This window comes from Alligator mississippiensis, chromosome 12 (assembly GCF_030867095.1).
Source record: "Alligator mississippiensis isolate rAllMis1 chromosome 12, rAllMis1, whole genome shotgun sequence".
NCBI lineage: Eukaryota > Metazoa > Chordata > Crocodylia > Alligatoridae > Alligator > Alligator mississippiensis.
The window spans coordinates 49,278,231-49,297,954 of NC_081835.1; the positions used below are offsets into that span (position 1 = coordinate 49,278,231).

General features: G+C 43.9%; 1 protein-coding gene across 1 annotated transcript; it reads left to right on the forward strand.

Annotated features, from left to right (window-relative positions):
- The first annotated feature begins 5,421 nt into the window (after positions 1 to 5,421).
- Positions 5,422 to 17,770, forward strand: ZMYND19 (zinc finger MYND-type containing 19). The gene is made up of 6 exons (XM_059715485.1): positions 5,422 to 5,579; positions 6,741 to 6,800; positions 8,235 to 8,341; positions 14,337 to 14,477; positions 15,356 to 15,536; positions 17,066 to 17,770. The coding sequence occupies exons 1-6, from the start codon at positions 5,529 to 5,531 to the stop codon at positions 17,207 to 17,209; spliced, it is 684 nt and encodes a 227-aa protein (XP_059571468.1). The 5' UTR covers positions 5,422 to 5,528; the 3' UTR covers positions 17,210 to 17,770.
- Positions 17,771 to 19,724: the final 1,954 nt, after the last annotated feature.

Sequence of the window (19,724 nt, forward strand, 5' to 3'; positions counted from 1 at the left end):
TGCCTTACAATGTGCCTTTGTGAGCATTTGCTTCGATTCCCAACTGCTGCTGATCCCGCTAAACACAGCTGCTGCTGGGGATGACTAAAGTGATACTGGACTGTGGTTTGTCATTGTTCTTCCTGTGTCAGAAACCATCATTTGTTTGGTTTGTTTTAGTCTCTGCAGTGACAAATTCACATCCCATTAAAGGCCCCGCTTCTGTTCCAAAAAACCCAGAAGGAGCTTTGCCATTTACTTTCTTGGGAGCAAGATTGGTTTAATACTTGAAAAACCTGTTTGTGATTCTAGTGACAGGATTGGCTGGCAAACTTTACCAAAAACAGTCATTTTTGTTAATACTGCACAAGTCACCTTGGACTTCACGTGTCATTCAGCTGCAGGCTACTCGCATTCAAAACTTCATGGAAACAGTAGGGGTTCTCCTGCTCTAAAAACACAGGCCACTACCATTTAATCCAGAACACTGATCCAGAGGAATATTTTCATTAGGTATTGGCAATACAGGACAAGTAAAACAGTTGATTGCTTGTTGATGTTTCAACCTTGGCCACTTAAATCAGTAAATGGACAGAAACTCTCATAGGCTGCTGGAGAAACTATAGCGTGTCATGACATAACATTTTACCTTTTTATTATCCGTAACACTAAATCATAGAGCTACACGGTAGCTTAAACTTATAAAGGGATACACAACTCCAAAAATATGAGAACCACTACTGTATACTACAAAGGTCATTCAGAATCATTCCATGCTCTGGCAGGCATGCAGTAGCAGAAGATAAAAGAGAGGAAGATATAGGTAATGTAGGGCTTTGATTAAGCTTCACAAGGGAATGGAGAACACTTGCTTATTAAGAGTACAATAAAAGGAAGGGTGAAATGATCCTCTCTTCAGAATGCTCTTTGATCTAATCTAGGTGCACAATTTAAATTTTATTGAGGGCCACTTGTAGGACACACTCTTCAGTGGAGCACTGCTGCTAGTTGAATCTTCTCTTATTGGATGGAAGCCCCAGCAAATTTGCAAGTGAGAAGCTGAATCACTGATGTAATTGCACACACAGATACATAGATGATGGCTTGACAGTGAGGCTCTAAGACTCTTGTTGTTTAGCTTTTCAAATGTTTATTAATTTATTCAATTGGTTTAATAAAGAATTGTAGTGGGCCACTGGGAATACCTTGGTGGGGTGGGGTTAATATTTCATTATGATTCCGAATAAAGGAGTTGGGTATTGAGCAGGAGGCATTTATTTAAATCTGAATTAAAGGAATCTAGTCAGGTTGGAGTGTTTTAAATTAAATGATCCAGGAAATATCTGAGAAGCAAGGGCTTTTTCTTTTTTTGGTCATACTTTAATTGGACCAACTATATAGTTGGAAGAGACACATAGAAGCTTTCAGGAACAAATTGCTCTCCTTCAGGTCTGGGAAAGAAGTAAGTGCAGCCTAAGCTAAATACTAGATAAAACAATAACTTGTGTTTAACTGCCAAAGCAAAAGAAAATAGGCCCATAAGGGAGTGGAGGAGGGCTGTAACTTAGAAGCAAATAAGTTATCAGCAGTAGCTTCAAAGTAAGACTATTCAGAAGGCAAAAGGAGTAACTCGGATCTTTAAGGCAGGGCAGGGTGGCACCTTAAAAACTAGTTCAGAAAGCATAATCTTTCCTCAGCTACAGCTAACTTCATCAGATGCAGCTAAATGAGTTTGTCTTTAAAGTGCCATCCTGCCCTGCCCTGCCCTGCCCTGCGCCTTACTTCAGACTCCAGGGCTAACTACCTCTCAACCACTTAAGATAACATAACACTTTAAAGTGACCATGTCACCTAGGCTGGCATACAACCTTATTCCTCAGCCTGTGATTCCTATGTATAATGGAATAGAAAAAGTGTTGGTGCTTCCTAGGATCTGGTCTCTTGGGGTTAAACAGACAACCAGTTTAGACCAAGACAATATGCCCTGCACAATGTCTCAGTGTGGTCCAGCCATTTACACACTAGACTTCAATGGCAATTAAATCGAATTAGCAGTGTTTGTTCAAGGGAAAGTGTGAATTTGAATCATTCATGGGTACTTAATGTGGGACATTGACTGTAAAGTCTGGATTTAGGACAGGCCTAAAACACTTTGGTTGGCTGTTTTTATCTGTAAACTGGTTGGCTGTTTTTAGCTTTGGATACTTTAGAATTGGTCCTGTTATATCCAGGTGGGTGGCCAATTTTAATGATTAGGCGTAATGGGGTTGCTATGGACAGATTCTTAAGTCTAAGTAGTACAAGCATGTATGTTTGAGCTGCAGTCCAGGAAGATACCTAAATCCACAGCGAGAGGCAAGGATGTTGTTGGGTGGTATCTTTTACTGGACCAGCTAGATAGGTGAGATAAAAGTTAGACAAGCTTTTGAATGCAAGACAATCCTTGCCTTGTGGAAGAATGTCTTGTATTCAAAAGCTTTGTCTAACTTTATCTCAACTACATAGCTGGTTTAATAAAAGTTTTCATCTTGCCCCTTACACAATGTCTGGGCTACAACCTAGACTACAATTATGGCTACAACCTCACTCTTACACTACCTCAATCCATAGCTACATCTAAGCAGATAGGGGATAACCCCTAGCTGTTATCCTCAAGAGACCTCAAAGCATTGTACAAAGGAAATTTAATATCAGCATCCCATTGTACAGCTGGGGGAACTGAGGCATAAGGAAGTGACATGACTTCATCCAGATCTGCTCAGCGGTCCAGTGGCAGAGCTGGGAATAAAACCTTGGAGTCCCAGCTAGGGTAGACCCACATTTATATCCCTTGCTGACCTCAAGGTTTTGTTTTGCAGGTGGGTTGTTCTCTAACACTTTACAAGATAATTTTGTATGCCAAACAACAGCAGAATGACACTAAGGACAAAGTAAACAGTGAGACTAACAAAAGGAAGTTCTTTTTCACACAGCGTGGAATTAAGTTGTGGAACTTGTTGCCATCAAATGTGGTAGAAGTTGATAGTTTAGCCAGGTTCAAAAAGGGGTTGGACATGTTCTTGGTGGAAAGAGGCATCAGTAGTTATTAAGAATGGGAGTTATGGATATAGCTGCTGAATCAGAACTTCCTGGGCCTTAAATGCTGGAGGCTACAGGTGAGAGAGGAACAGCAGAAACAACTCTGGTCCTAGCCAGTTCACTCTCCCTTTCAGCATCCACTCTGCCACTGTGTGACAGGCATTTTGATGTACTGTTCTGGGACATGGGCCAAAATTCACCAAGTATAGCTATAAGCCCCACTTGATAACAGGGGCAACTAAGGGTACATTACTGATCACTTGGGACAAATAAAAGACAAAACAGGGATGGAAGTGAGGGTCAAAGTTTCAAAATGTGTGCACCAAGCCAAGGGGGAACACTGTGCATAGCACACCAGATAGTGCCCACTGGTCCTCAAATGCATCCAAGGAGTCAGTGGACACTGCCCTGTGAAACTGTGCCTGGAGACATGAGCAGGACAGGGACAGGAAAGTGGCCCCGCAGTCCCCTCTGAGTCCCCTTGACCAGAGCCTCCTTCCTGGTGTTACCCAGACAATAGGTAACCTTTTGGGGAGGCTACTGATAATAAAGAAGGCAGAAACAGCCCAACTTTTTATTCATTTGAACTTTAAAACATAAAAACAAACATTTATTCTAATGGTTATCTGGCTACCCATATAACACAACGTGGATTCTCAACTATACTGTCTGGGGAGACTCGGAGGTGGAAGGAGAGTGGCATGCAGATTGGCAGCAGGTCTTCTTGAATTTGCTGAGTTCTCCAAATTTCCCTCCAGCCTATGCCCACTATTTTTAGATGGCTGGTTCTAATAGTCTAATAAAATATTTCTGATTGGCTGTATTTAAACTTCTTTGTTTCACTGAAACTTTTGGAAATGGACTGAACCAGATCTCTCGTAGACTTGGAAGTTGTCATTTAGTTAGGATTTATATCCTTGGAAAGTAAAAGGGAGGATCTCTCTCTTTTCCTTCCCTGTTGTGGAGTGCCATTCAACACTGGCCTATTGCTTCTTTACCTTAGTTTATGGTCTTCCCTGACAAGGCTGTTTTGTTTTTACAAATTAAGTATCTTAACCAAAATATATCTATTATTGCAAAATAACACCTAATGCATTTGGTTACATTCATCACTACTATTAATACGTTAAGATAAGGCTACGATTCTCCTGCTTTACTCAACATTGGTGCGGCCACCGCTGGAGTATTACGTCCAGTTCTGGGCACCGCACTTCAACAAGGACGTGCTAAAGCTCAGAAGGTCCAGAGAAGGGCCACCCGTACGATCAGAGACTTGCATGGCAAGCCATACAAGGAGAGGCTGAGGGATCTTGGACTCTTCGCCCTAAAGCAAAGAAGGCCAAGAGGGGACCTGATTGCGGCTTACTGCTATATCAGAGGCGTACATCAGGGGCTCGGTGAACAACTGTTTACCTGGGTGCCCTGGGGGAAAACTAGAAACAACGGCCACAATCTCCTGGAAGATAGTTTCAGGCTGAACATTAGGGAAAACTTCTTCACAGCTGGGGTGTCCAGACTATGGGACAAGCTCCCCCCAGAGGTGGTGCAATCATCTACCCACAAGGTCTTCAGGGGGAGACTGGACGGTCACCTGGCTCGGTCATCTGACCCCAGATGTCTTTCTTACTCGTGCAGGGGGCTGGACCCAATGATCCGTCGGGGTCCCTTCCAGCCCTGCGATTCTATACAGCAGATACAGATGATTTAATATACGGTCTTCCTTGCTACCACCTCCTTTCAGGCCTTGCGCTTTAACTGCATCTCGTTCCTGGTTTGGTTAGCCACGGGGTTGGCTTCCTTTCCTTCGCTGACCGAGCTACTGTCACGTCTGCAAAGGTTCAGGCGACGATCACCTAGAAAGAGGCTTTGCAGCTTTCTGCTTAGTCGCACACCCGCAGCTCGGCCCAGGCCCCTCGGAGATGGCCAAGGCTGGGGACGCTGGGCTTGCAGATCGCGGGCTTGGCCGCGGCAAGAAGCTGACCAGGTCCCGGGGCTTGGCGGGGCCGCGCCAGTGACGGGTGCGGGGAGCTGCTGAACCCGAGGAGCGCAGGAGGCGGAGCCGGGGCTGCAGGTGACGCCAGGACCGCCCTGTGCTCGCAGGAGGGGCCCATGCAGCACAGACACGCCCGCGGCCCCTTTAAATCCCCGCCCCGCCCCTCCCCTCCGCGCGCGTCGTTCCAGTGTTGGCGGCACAAAGCTTCCCGCGAGTGTGACGTCAGCGCCGGCAGCCTCCGCCCCACGTGACCGCGCGTGGCACCGCCTCCCGATTGGGCGTGCGGCGGCCTTCAGCGCATGACGTCGCGCGGCGCGGGCGGTGGTTGGCTGAGCGGCCCCGGGCTGGGAGGTGGTGTGCGGCCCCGCCCCCCGGGTGTGCGCGAGGCGGCGGCGCGTGGCAGCTGCGGCGGCTCCCGGGTCCGGGCCCGGGTCCGAGCCCCGAGCGCAGGCGGCGCCGAGCCCGGCCCGGCCCGGCCATGACGGACTTCAAGCTGGGGATCGTGCGGCTCGGCCGGGTCGCCGGCAAGGTGCGGGCCGGGGCGGGGGCAGGGCCCGAGGGCGGCGGGGACGCTGAGGGGACTGCGGGGGGGGGGCGGCCGGGCCCAGCAGCGCCTCCCCGCGGCGGTTGGGGGCGGTTGGGGGCGGGGCGGGGGTCTCCTCAGTCCGGCGGGGCAGGGCAGGGCAGGGCCAGGCCGGGCCGGGCCGGGCCGGGCCGGTGGCGGCGGCGCAGCGGCCCGGCCACGAGGCTCGGCCCGAAGCGCCGCGGGCCGCATCCCAGCACGAGCCGCGCCCGGGGCAGGCCTCCGCTTCTCCCCGCGCGGGCCTGGCTGGAGCCGCCGCCGAGTCCGCCACTTCGTTTCCCGGCGTCCCCTGGGCGGGTGCCCGCAACCCAGCTGCGGACCGGGGGTTGCCCTGCCGGGTCGTGCCCAGAGCCGCGGGCCTGCTGCAGTGCGTGCTCCTGTCTGGCCGGCGCCCACCCGCACCTGTGCTGGAGGCTCCCCGGGTGCGCCCTGGGCTCAGGGGACATGGGGCAAATCGGCCACGCCAGCCTGGTTTTGGGCTTTCCCAGTAGCTAGGGACACGGCGGGTGCCGCCCACGCACGTGCAGTTTCGAGAAGCGTGAGGCACTCGATATGGGCTTAACCTACTACTCTGTTCTCCTCCTCCCCGAACCTAGCGTCAGGGAAGGGAGGCCTGGACTGATGGCGAGAGAGCACGTGGGATTTGGAGCCGGCTCTTTGCCAGGAGTTGAGCAGCCGTAGAAATGAGACGGGGATTCTCCCTCCCTGAGCTGTCAGTGGCGGCTCTCGACCGGAGACCTGCTCTGGGGGCTGGCTTCTTCCAGATCCTGGAAGGGCTGAATAGTTTGTTGTCTCACTGATGACCTCAAAAGTGTTCACCGTCCCGCTGGGTGTTGTCTCCGGTGTGCTGGGGGTCTGAGTGTTTTGTCCGTCCATTCCTGTGCGGATCACCATTATTACGTGATGGCCTATAGCCACAGATCTGTACCTGCATAAACTGGGTGGCAAAGTGATCTTATCAGGACTTGGTTATATCAGTGCTGCTTGCTTACTTTGCTAAAGTATTTCAAGTTCAGTTTGTTTCAGAATCACTTCAGGATTGACTTTGGATCTTTTAAGACATTTCAGCTTTTCTTAACTGCTCTTAATATGTTTGATATATTTCAGACAAAGTATACGCTCATAGACGAACAAGACATCCCATTAGTGGAAAGTTACTCTTTTGAGGTGAGAAATCTAAACTCCCTTTTTAAAATGAAACAAAAAACTCCTGTATTGTCTGACCGAATGTATGGTAGCTGTATTTTGATTAGAGTTGTGCCACCAAATCGTACGTCTACACAGTGGTTGAATACGTCCTTCTCAGCTGCGTGCTGAGGTAGATAGATAGTTTCATGCCTAAATGACTTGAAGTGGTTTCTGGGATGGTTACAGACCAGTTTAACTGTCTTTAAAAGAAGAGTTTATTGGAAATTATTGAACAGACTTTTTTTGTTTGAATGCTTATTTGTTAGAACAGATGATTTCTAGGAAAGGGCCGGCTTCAATAATTTTCACATTTTGAAGGAAATTTGAGAGAGAAATATTTCCAGATGGTAAAAATGGAAACTTGGAGGCATTCAAAATGAGAAGTTACTTATTTATGGAAAACAAAGTGAAAATAAAGTGTAAAAATAAAAGTCTGAAGCCCAGATGCTTTGGAATTACCAAAATAATTTTTTTCCTCAGTCTAACTTAAATATTTTTGGATTTCAGTCTCAAATTTGAAACTAACTTTTCTTATTGATTTGAGGTGAGGAAATGTCTCAACCTTAAATTTTCATGGGGCCAGAGAACTATTTTCAATCCGGGTCTGCTTCATGGTGTTAAACTAGATCTACCTGGGTTTATCATTGGAGGGGTTTTCTTGATTTAAAAAAAAAAAAAAAAATCCCTTAGTCCTTTCTCTATTAAGAAAGACTTGCCTTGTTCTGCTTGAACAGTGCCTCTACCAATGTGGTCATGGCCTCTGATTGGGGTTCTTCAGTGCTACAGTAATAGAATGAAGTTTGTGCTTCATTTTTTTTTTTTTTCCATTTTCCCAATCTCATTAGTTGTTGCTGTGGTGTTGCAGGTAAAACTGCTAGATTCTGAAGCAACTAATATATCCACTCCATGGTGGATATTTATCTTTTAAAAGTACATAAATAATGTCCTAGTACCATAGCTTCAGACATTGGTTTCCAGTATGTTTATTCTCTCAACAGTGCTATGGAGTAAGGAAGTGTTATTATTGCTACTTTACAGAGTGGGGATGAGGCTCAGAGAAACTGGATATATGTGAAGTCTAGTGCAGAGCAGGGAGTAGACCTTAGACTGGTGCTGGATTATTATTCCCATTTGCCTAAATGAAACTTTCTTGTACTGGACAGCCCACTTTTGTCACCCCCAGTCATCACAAAGTATAACTTTGTGGTCCCTGCCTAAGGGAGGTACTAAATAGCCACTTAACTGAAATCCCATTAAGATCACCTCCCATGTGATAGATTTCCTGCAGTTGCTGGGGGCAGACATTGTTGGGTCTTGGTGTTTTCCTGTCTCCCAAATCCCAGATGGCACTTTCTGTGCTGCTGCTGACAGTTGGATGCCCTCGGTCACAGAACACTCTTTCCTTCTCCCCAGGCTCGGATGGAGGTAGATGCTGATGGAAATGGTGCTAAAATATTTGCTTATGCATTTGACAAAAACCGAGGAAGGGGATCTGGGCGACTACTGCATGAGTTACTGTGGTAGGTATTGGGCAGTTTGTAGCTTTCAACCTGTACTTATGGTATCTGATATTTGTTTGTAAGATCTGGAGGCAGAATGTGTACACTAGTGCAAATTACACTGGGATTCAGAGCAGATAGTTACTCCAGGGGTAGTATTTGCAATAGGTGCTATTAGAGCATCTCCTTGTCAGGCAGGGGGGCAAGCCTGTCATGTAACCGGTGTATACTGAGCAAATAGCTATTCTGGGATAATAGTGGATGCATGAAACCTATAGCAGTGTATTCTTACTGCTGTTTTTTCCTGAGCTAACTTGACACTAGATTCTAGTTATATTAGTATAAGGATTTGCACTGTGTTCCTGCTCCTTTACACTGGTGGAAATGCTCTGTGTCCAGGCCCATTGTATCTCTGTCCTGTCCTGAGGTGGACTGGGTGCAAAATATATTATGAACCTAACACAGAGGGTACTGTAAGGTCTTGTTGTGATAAGACCCAGCAAAGAGTAAGCCTCATGTGTCTCTAAAAATGTTACTGCTGCTGGGGAAGCTAGTTGTATTGTAGCTGGGTATAATCCAGGTAAGCAGTTTAATTCAGGAATTGCTACTCTAAATTATGGACAAAAGCTAACACCTGCCAGTTGTGACACCCAAGTAATTTTTTCTTATCCAGTCTTCTAAATCAGGGGTTTTCAACCTTTTTGGGGCAGTGTACCCCCAGTGGCTGGATGCAGACTGGTGGGAGGGGGGCGCATGGCTGAATGTGGAGTGATGGCAGCCGCTGCATGCAAGCTTCTGCTGATCGCCTGCGCATATCCCCTAGGGCCTTTTCAAGTACCCCTGGTTGACAATCCCTGTTCTAAATTTTGGGAAAGGACAATGTTAAAGGCTGAGCTCCCTGTTTAAATTCAGTGGAACTTTGCCACTAATTTTAATTTTTTCATGCTACTGAATAACTGAATTAGAATCATTGCTTTGGATATTCATGTGAGTTCTGGCTAAAGAATATAATTAAATCAATCACTGATATAAACAATACCTCTCTTATTTAGTTAGCTGCCAGGATCTATCTTGGTTGTTTTCAGGCTTATCATTTGGGACTAGAAGTGGAGTTTATAGTAACTATTGAGTAACTATTTCTCCACTAGAAGTGGAGAAAAGTAACTATTGAGCCACTGCTGAAGTAGATTCTGCCTTAGTTATTGAAAGTCCCGTCTTTTGAGAAATTAACTTTTTGGGATCTTGTTTTCTAGTCATTTCTGTGAATTATACCCTCAAATGACAATGTCCAATTCCAGTACTTAAATGAGTTTTCTGGCCAAATCCCCATACAGCTTGGGGTGGGGCTTAATGTTTTAACATGCTGCACCTTGCAGGTATGAATCATAGAACCTGCACCTCTTACACTTAGCTCCTCTAGCAATGTTGCCTAATCTTATTGTAGAGATAAGTGCATTAGATGGAAAAACAAAACATTTGGGAATATTTTGGCACACATTTATTTGCTAATTCACATTGTCCATGATAGTGAACACAAACCTAATACACTAATATCTAAAGTCCATAATTAGCATTAATAATCCTGTCAAAGGATCTAGCTTTTGTTTGTTCAGCTGACTGTTGAAGGCTCTGTAGATGTTGGTGGTTCTGCTGTTCATATTTTAAACACCCCATTCATTCCCTTTACAACTGGAAATAATTCTTATGATTTCCACTGAATCATTTAAAATATAACGGATCTTTAAAATCATGTCTTGTAAATGAGTTGGCGTCCACCGTTAAAGGATTTCCAGCTACAGTGAATGTAGTATTTCATATTAAACATCCAAAGCCATGTTAATAGAACAGAATGGTTGCATTAATTTTGCAAAGTCAAACAGTCAGGGTGTGAATTATGATGGTCTTTCACTTCATAGGATGTTCTTTGCTTCCCTGAACCCCCTACCAGGTTCTTCAGTCATAATGACTGCGAGTACTGTCTGCCTGGGGCCACTCAGTGTTCTTGGGTTTCCTGCCCTAGCCATTGATGCTCCATTGTCACTCAGCTTTACTTGCATGAATTCAGAGCTGGCTAAGAACAAAGACATGCCATGTTTTCAGTATTGGGCTTTGGCTGGCCTTGTGCCCTTCCTTGAAGTGGGAGGTGAGGCTAATGCTCTTGGCTGTTGTGAACTAAATGTAGGAGGGAATTGCAAAAGCTTGCTGTCCACTGTAGCATCCAGTGGCTTCCCTGGACTTTATTTTGTGTGTAAGCCGAAGCTGAAAGCCTGAACTGTAGCAAGTGGTAAAACAGTGTGAGGCTGGAGTTATTTGGCACTTTCTGTAGCAAGGCAGTTTGTACTGTAAACAAACTAAGCCTGTCTGCCTGATTGTTACTGATGCACCACTGATTTGAGCTCAGCCACAGTATCTACACAGCAACTGGTACCAGTTAACTACATGGCTTTTAACACTGCAGCTTTTAGTTCAACTCGTGCAACTAGTTTTGCATGCAGCAGACTTTCAGCACAGGGAGCTAGCAGCTGCTTCCAGTGCATAGCAAAGGTAGCAAACTACTTTTCAAGCTGGTACTTTTACCTCTAGAAACTAGGGAGAGGGAGCTGCAACACTTACTTAGGATTGGAGACAGCAGTATAAACTGCACACAGTCTTCTGCTGTCAGTGCCTTTCGTAGCATGTGCAGGAAGGTTCCTATCCTATATTCTGGTAGGCCTGTTCCATGCTTTTAAGGGAGGCTGGTAGCCTACTCTCTCCTCAAAGTAGAATTTGTATGTCTGCCTAGTTAGGCTGCCCATAGAATGCTAATTTTCTTTCCCTGTACCTTCTTTGATATCTTGCATACAGGAGCCTAGTTAGTCTAATTTATTTGTTATCAGGAGATGGGCACATGGTCTTCTTGATTTAAAGTTACTAGGTTGCAGCAGGTGTTGTGGAATGATACATGCCAGCAAAGTGTGGTGTAGTCAGCAAGTCTTACTGTAGGTGAACCTAGAACCTGCAAGCTTATTTGAAGACTACATACTGCCTTGTATGTCCTGGAACTTGTACCTTAGATGAGGCTGACACCTTTGCCTTCATTGTGAAGATACAGACAGCCTGAAATGGAGAGGTATCAGAGAAAAGTCAGTACTAAATAGTGAGTCACAAACTGCTCCACAGCTCCTTCTCCAGTCTGCTCATGCTGTTCCTCTTCTACAGCCTGCTTCAGAGAAAGTGCTGTCTCCCATTCCTGATTTGCAGGCCCATGGGGAAGGTCTCTGCATGTGAGCTCCTGTTAAACACTAAACATGATGTTGAAAGAACATAATTAAGGCTGCAATGTCAGGCACTAAAAGCTAGGAAGTACTGAGAAAATAAGTTGCACTGGCATCTGTGCAAGCTTAATTTGGCTCAGTTGTGCGTGTGCAATATGATACATCTTTAATTACGTGATTGTGGTCCCCTGTATCCCCCACCAGTCGTCTTGACTCATTCAGTGTACTGATTGGAAGGCACCCAGTATTAACATCTTCAGTATCTTGTTTTAGCCCTGTTGTGTAATGTTCAGTTTTAGGCCTTACTTATGTTCTACTGAAACTCTGCTTTGAAGACAGACTTTAGATGTCATGGGCTTTACTGTAGTGGTCTTCACTCTTACCTGAGGGTTTCACAAGCATACATTTTGTGGTATCCTCAGCTAATAAGAAGGGAATGGAGGCACTGAAAAATTGAAGTTAAAAAAAAAAATCCACTAATCTTTGGATGCCAATGAGACACTTGGGACCTGAATTTTTTAGAGTACTTAGCATCTAATTTATTCAAGCATAACTCCCATTGGCTTCAGTTGCAGTTGTAATCACTCAGCACTTTACAAACAACCCTGAGTTTTCACACTGCACAGAGACGGTGAAGAAAATGCATTTAATTACCTTATGTGAAAAGTTTGGTTGCCTAGTGCAACACGGCAGTATTCCACTTTAACCATGAGATTTCTCTCTTCTCTACCTTTCCATTCTCTTGCTTTTTCCAACTTCTTCAAGAAATTAGGCAGGGGTTCTTTAGACAATAACTTCATTATGCAGTCCTCATTTATTTCCACAATTGGTCCATTCTGTGTGCTTCATGAGACACAACCTGTGCAAAATGTAGCATGGGATCATCATACAATTGAAGAGAGAGATTGATATGTGCACACAAGGAGTCTGATGTATAGCTGTTCTTGCAACATTAATTCTGTCATTCCTTACCTTTGTCTGACTTTGCAATGTCGCTTTAATGTGAGCTGGAGGGCTGGAGTATGCAAGCTCATCTGAGCAATTAGGATTTTTAAAGCTAACTTACAATTACATTTCTCATTTTGTAGTATCTCTGTCTGATCTATGCTTCCCTCTACCAACTTCTTCCCAGCTTAATCCTCTGCTTCCCCTCATGACTCCCAGTGCTGGTTTCTTGTTCTATCTCTTCTAACTTCCAGTTGATTCCAGTTAGAGGAGAATGTCTTCTCCCATTCCAGTCTAAGTCTGACCAGAATCTTCCTTGCAGTCTCTTTTCCTTCTCCTGGTTCAGCTTTTGTTCCTTCTGAATCCAAATCTTATGGCTTTTTCCACGCTGCTTGGGAGCCGATGATGGGCCTGAGTGGGAGAATCTTTGAAGTATTGGAGAGGTTGATTCCCTGCTGCTAGTCTTCCCTGGTGCATAAAGCATTATAGGAAAAGCTCATCTTTGTCCCTGTAGTCCTGATGTCAGTTGCTCTGGGGGGATGAAGTATGTTCAGTCTCTGTGATGCTAGGAGCTTAGACAGGCTGGAGCCTGCTTGGAAGCAGTACCTGCTAAGCTCTAACAAGTCCCTGAACGTATCGAATTATCTTTTTTCAGACTTGGACAAACTTAAGCAGATTTTCACAGAGAAAGCAAAAGGCCACATCCCTGACACAATGGCCACCCTCTGCTAAAGTCCTGCTCCCTGCTCCATAGCATGGGTTGTTTATACAACACTTGGATTTTTTTTTTTTAACACGGGCACAACATTATTCCCTAGCTGTTCTTGACAATGACTGAACCGTTTAGGCTGAAATTTTTAAAAAACATTCTGCCTGAGGCAGCTCCTCAGCAAGGAAAACTAGGTCATGCAGTTGCATTTAAGCAAAGGTATAAGCAACTGCAAATGGGTTCTTATAATGGGAAATGTCAGGCAAACTACATAGGCAAGGACACCAGGCCTGTCTCTTACCCTTTGTGTTTGTTTTCTTTCTGTTAAAGTACTTGGCACATTGCAAAGCATAGTAAGACCCAGTTCCCTTCCCTGTAAAAACTAAGATGGGGAATAGTCATTTACGATGGGGATGACTGGATATGAGAGAGAGGCTTGGAATAGGGAAGAGAAAGATGTGGCATTGGTAAAAAAAACAAGGAGGATGAAAGGAGCAATTATGGAATAGCTGGGGGGCCATAGAGACAATTGAAGACAGAATAAGAGGAAATGGGAAGAAAATACAGATCAGGGCATATTAAGTAGGACTTGCTACATGCTAAGAATCAGCCCTCAAAAAAAGCCTGTATGGTTTAGTAATGATGTCTTGGATACAAATAGACTCTTTAACAATGATGCTGGCTGGTTGCTAGTGAAGCATTTAGTTGGTACCGTCTGTGCCTAATCTGGAGACTTCCTAGTGGAGGTCCAACTGTTGAATTGCACATAGATGCCAAGTATGAATCTACACGGGCCTGATAGTAGCAAACAAAACATCTGCCCCAGAGGACTAAATAGCCACGTGGGCAGTCTGTACTGAGACAGAAATACATTTTTCTTTTTTTTTTTTCTTTTTTTTAAATCTGTATTCCACCTTGCCAATTAGTATTCACTTATGCCCTTTTCCTTCTGGTGGGTCATGATGAGTATAAAGCCATAATAGTCTGTGTGCAGGTCCTCACTTGGTTATAGAGTGACAAGATGAAAGTTGTTTGGGATATCTATTCTTTGCTTCTAATTATGGGGACCTGTTGCTAATGACAGACTGAAAACTTCCATTTCTTTCAGGGAACGGCACAGGGGAGGGATTGCACCAGGATTTCAGGTGGTGCATCTGAATTCCGTGACGGTGGATAACCGACTGGACAATCTGCGCTTAGTCCCATGGGGCTGGAAACCCAAAGCTGAAGACATTTCTAGTAAACAAAGGTACATCAGCATTTGTCACTTACTGATGAAGGGTGTAATAGAGCTCAGGGATAAGCTTTTGCCATCAAATAACTGGGAACCATTTTAGGAATGTAAGACTGGAAAGGGCTTCCTGGACTATTGAGGCTGGTCCCCTGCATTTGCAGGCAGCCGTTTCTCAAAAAAATCCCTTTTACATTCACTTGCTGCCTCCTAGTAGTTGTGTGCTTTTAAAAAAATAGTTGTTTTGCCACTTAGCTGTTTGACCTGGCACTGGAGTTACTTAGGTTCTTTCTGTTTCTTGGTTTCCTTTTTTGTGACAGAGCTAGCATGGTTTGTTACCATGACAGTGCATATAAGATCCCTCCTGTATCTGTTCTTTGTCTATTTGAATAGGAAATTCATCAAGGCAGGCAGGCAGCTATCTTACTATGCCATTACAGCAGCTGGCATAATTCTTTGTGTACCACAATACAAAATACACATGCTGGGTACTGAAAAGTTCCATTTCAGACCTTGAGGAAATCGGATCACAGTAGTTGAGCATTGTTAGTCTTAAACTTCCTTTGAGAAAACCAAGTGCATTGTAGTGAGTGGCAAATGTTTTCACAATCAAGAAAATTGGGAAGTTCAAACCATAAAAACAACCTGAACTTTTTGAGGCAATTTTATATCAAAATAAGCTTGTTTGATGTAAATGTTTCTTGGCAGTAGCTCTTTGTATGCAAGCTGAAAAAAAAGTCCTGAAAAGAAATCATTTATAAAAGTATGCACAGGCTGACTGAACTAGAATGCGATTCTGTATAAACTGTCAGCTTTACAAATGGAGTTGGTATTAATTTCCACATGCATCAGTTTATAAGCTTATGGACTATACTTATATTTGTTTTTTATTAAAGGGAACAAAGTCTGTACTGGCTGGCGATTCAGCAACTTCCCACAGATCCCATTGAAGAGCAGTTTCCTGTATTGAATGTAACACGGTATTACAACGCTAATGGGGATGTTGTGGAGGAAGAGGAGAACTCCTGCACATACTATGAATGCCACTACCCCCCCTGCACAATGATAGAAAAACAGGTGTGTTCAAAATAAAGTGGAAGTAGAGAGCGACCCTTGGGATCACCATATCTGTAACCAAAGATTGCTCCCTGTAGTAGAATTTGAAGTGCTTTGCATGTCTCAGTCCTATGCTAATGCATTTCACCTGTGCTTCTGTAGGAGGAAACTTTCTGTTCTAACCTGATGGAAGCATTTTTTTTAATTAGTTGAAATGAATTTCATAATCTCACTGCTGTCCTTAAATTCCCTAACTACAGTTTCTCTGCCTCTGCAGTGTTGCTACTCTTCGACTAATTTGCTATATACTGCGTTCATTTGTATAAGCCAGTGATTCTCAACCTTTTTAGACTTGCACCCCTTGGAAAATGACAGCTCTTAGTTTTCTCTCAAGTTTTGGGCTACAGATAAATAATAGAGCAATTTTTCTTTTGCAAAGAACCCAGAAAGATTATAGCAGGTCAGACTTCTTAACACTTTGGATTTCTGTTTGAAATCTCTGGGTTTATCTTGTGAATCAGGTTTGCACATCTAACAGTGTTAGCATTGCTTGGCACCCCATGAAAGGATCTCAAGGCACCCCAGGCTGCCTTGCTGTTCCCTTTGTAGAGAATCTCTGGTATAAGTCTTCATACAGATGGAATATTGAAATATTGCATCAATCCTATGTGCAGGGGAAACCAGGACTATTTCAGGTGGTGAGGACTGCAGGGAAGTCCATCTGCCATAGCTGGCAAGGTGTGAAAGGGATGGCATGGAGGCAGCTAGTTATGAGGAAGAAAGGCTAAATGAATCTCAGAAGGGAGAGTTTGAGCTGTATAGTGGAGTTGAGCAGTAGCATGGCTGGCAGCTACTATGAAGATGATGATAGGTAGCCTGTGCTGGACAATTTGGGGAGGGAAAATGATGTGATTGGAGTACTTTTGATGCAGGAAATTTGAGACTAAGCCATGTGCTGGCTTGATTGAGACAGGGCAAGGGGCTGTGCCTCTGTCTTGGGAAAGCAGATAGTCTTGTTCCTGGATGAATGCTGAGTAAGGCTTGGAGACCAAGCAGTGCAGATTAAGACTTTGTTTAAATCCTTCAAATAAGGAACCTTAAGGTTCTTGTATTTGCTTTATATATGTATTATGTCCCACCTTCTGGAAAGGGATCTGTCTTTCCCTTGCCTCTCTTGTGGTCCATGTTACAAAGCCCTCTGGCTGGCCATCAGTTCAGCAAGGGTTGAGCTTGTGCAGCACTCCATATCTCTTCCTGTCTGTAGACACTCAGTTTAACACATCTCTATGCAGCAGAACATGAGCACTGTCAAAACAAAGCAGCAACCAAAGGGAAACTTTTGAGTGTTCTCAGTTCCATTAAAGTTGTTAACATGGTATTCTGGTTTTTGCAGCATAGCTCTTGATATAATGAATCTAGTTGCTGGGATGTTTGCATTCCCCAAAGACTGATAGGTTTGTGGTAGGGTGTGTTCAGCGTCAGACTTCTTGGGGAATGCCCTGTCTCGCCTCTGAACAGATTTATTAATTTCTGTTCTGTGTTCTTTCTAGTTACGTGAATTCAACATATGTGGCCGATGCCAGGTAGCCAGGTACTGTGGGTCTCAGTGCCAGCAGAAAGACTGGCCTGCTCACAAGAAGCACTGCCGGGAGAAGAAACGAACTTTCCAGCAAGAGCTCGGACCGGAACGATGACCTGGCAGCATAGGCCTCTCAGCAGCAGGATTCCTTTTCAAAGGCATTGGGCTCTTGCTTTTGCACAGTAATGACAGACTTTTTATTGAAGCCAGAGGCACTGAAGAAGAAAAAAACCCTGTGATGCTTGAGCAGAACAGCTGACTGGACTAAGCCAGCCTGACTGGTGCTGTGGAAAGGGATCAGCTCTTCCCTTCCAGTATTATATTCTCAAGCAAAAAGACTACTGTGGAGCTCCAGGCAGGAAGCTTCTCATTATTTATATGTTAATATGTTTGTAAACTCATGTACAGTTTTTGTTAGAAATTCTGGATAGGACTCATTTACTGTAATGTTCAGATGAGAACACATTGTTGGCCTAAAAGTAAAAAAGAAAAAAGAAAAAAAAAAAGAAAAAAAAATAACTGTCATGTAGCAAAAGCTTTTTCTCCCATGTGGCTAAAAGTATATGTGGCTATGCCAGGCCAGGAGACAGGCTCAGACATCAGCAGTTACTCTGGAGAACTCTGCATGGAAGTTACATTTAAAAAAACAAACAAACAAAGTAAAGGTTGGAATGAATTGTTGTCTGCTCTGTAGTTGTCTCGTGTTCCCTTCCAGCCACTTTCAAAGTTCTTGTAACACTTGGTCTCCCTGACATTTATTTCCAGTACAAGGTCAAGGATCTGGCTGGGGCTAGATGGCTTGTCAAACTAGTGTGAATAAGATGCACCAGCTTCTGTAGGTAGCTGGTGCACAAGCATCTGGTATTGTGATGATCTGGCTGCCTTGTACCTTCTTGGTATGTGAGCAGGTATTTGCAAGTGAGGGTTTGCAACTCATTCACAGTTGGGTTGAATGCAAGGCAGGCTTTTCAAGTGTGGAGCCAAGCTCAAGGCCATTGCTCTGGAGCTGAGGTGAGATGCCTTAACTGATCTTCCACTCTGAAATTGTCAGAACTCTGGAAAACCCAGAGCACTAGAAAGGCAGAGAGCTAATTTTTCTAGTTGCTTTGGAAAAAATATAGTAGAGACTGTGCTTTATGCAGGAAGCTAAGTTATTTTTGCTCTATCATCTACGGAATTAAAAAAAGAAATGGGATATAACAGAGCTCAGGTATTTCAGTTGTGCTTGTGGATGTGCTCCTGTGGCCCATATGGCCACCTGCTATTGCAGCTTCTAGGCTGATACTGCAGGGGTGTCTGAAATACAATCTGGTAGATGTACTGGTAGTTTTGGGTTACTTTTTTTCTTTGAAGAGATGAACATCTCATTTAATCTGAAAATCCTTCCGCCCACTCCCAATTCCTTCAATTCTTATGTAGTTAAAAGTAATCATATAATGTGGGAGGCAAATTTCATTTTCACCTGAAAACAAGTTTGGGTTGCTATTATTCTTTAAGATGCAACATGAAGCACTGATTTTTTTTTATTTTTTTTTTTAAACACACACACAATTTTTTCCCCTTAAAATATTGTGACAGCTTTTTGAAATACTAAATGCGTTATTTACTAATGTGCAGTACATGTGGGCTTTTTTTTTTCTTCAACTTGGCCTGTAATAGAAGGGGTAGGGTAGTAATTGCTTAGCAAGAAACTTTTTTTTTTTTTGCAAGCATTTGTGCAAAAAGCAAAGTTCTAAAAGACCTGAAAACTAGTCACTTTAGTCTGCTTTTACTCTACCTCTACTCTGCCAGAAAACCATAAACATAATCTGGATTTGAGATGTAAAAGTACCTTTTCCAATGTTTCCTCTGGATAATTTTGCTAGTTATGTCAGTGTAGTTATACAGCTGTCTTCCTCTATGTGCTGTTTTTCTTAGCAATGCAAGCATAAACCTGAAAAGTCCTTTATACAGCATAAATGTCCACACACGTTAAATTCACACTTTAGCTTCTGATAGTAGTATTTTCCTGTACAAACAAGACTTTAGACACCTTCCTGTGTCAAGAAGCAAAATGGTCCAACCTGTTCATGCCCTTTACAGGTCCCTTGTAAAAGCAGCAAATGAGTTTTAAATGAAACTAGCAGACAGAGGCATAGTGCAATAATTGTTTTGCTTCAGTTCACACTTCCACCCTTTTTTTGGCTTGTTTTGATAACTAGCAGCTTATTTAAAACCATGCTGGGGTTTTTTTCATAGCACCACCATACACAAACATTTCACTGTGCTAGCAGTACGGATCACCGCCTATACGCTGCCTGCCCTGAGGGTGCTTAAAACATTGCTGCAGCAGCAGGAGAGCAAAGCAACGTTTGTTAAGCTAAACTTTCCCAAAGTTTGTAGTGAGAGGCTTTGGTTTAAAGAAAAACAAGCTGAGCATAGATTGCTGCTCCTTTCATGGTTTGTCCCTAATAGTATTTAGATAAAAGATGAAGATCAAAGTTAAGTGATGAGAAACAAATTGAACAAGTGGGAGTACTAGGGGCACATAGTGACTGAAGCCTTCCTAAACAGGAGGGAGATATTTAAATAAAATTAAACTTTTCAAGTGGTGGTGTGGAGAAAGGAATTGAGAAGGCCCAGTAGTAGGA

Bases quoted from the DNA above. Each gene is read 5' to 3' on its own strand.
- ZMYND19 (XM_059715485.1), top strand. From the start codon at position 5,529: ATGACGGACTTCAAGCTGGGGATCGTGCGGCTCGGCCGGGTCGCCGGC. The intron at 5,580-6,740 runs GTGCGGGCCGGG...GATATATTTCAG, and splicing joins TCGGCCGGGTCGCCGGCAAG to ACAAAGTATACGCTCATAGA. The intron at 6,801-8,234 runs GTGAGAAATCTA...CCTTCTCCCCAG, and splicing joins TGGAAAGTTACTCTTTTGAG to GCTCGGATGGAGGTAGATGC.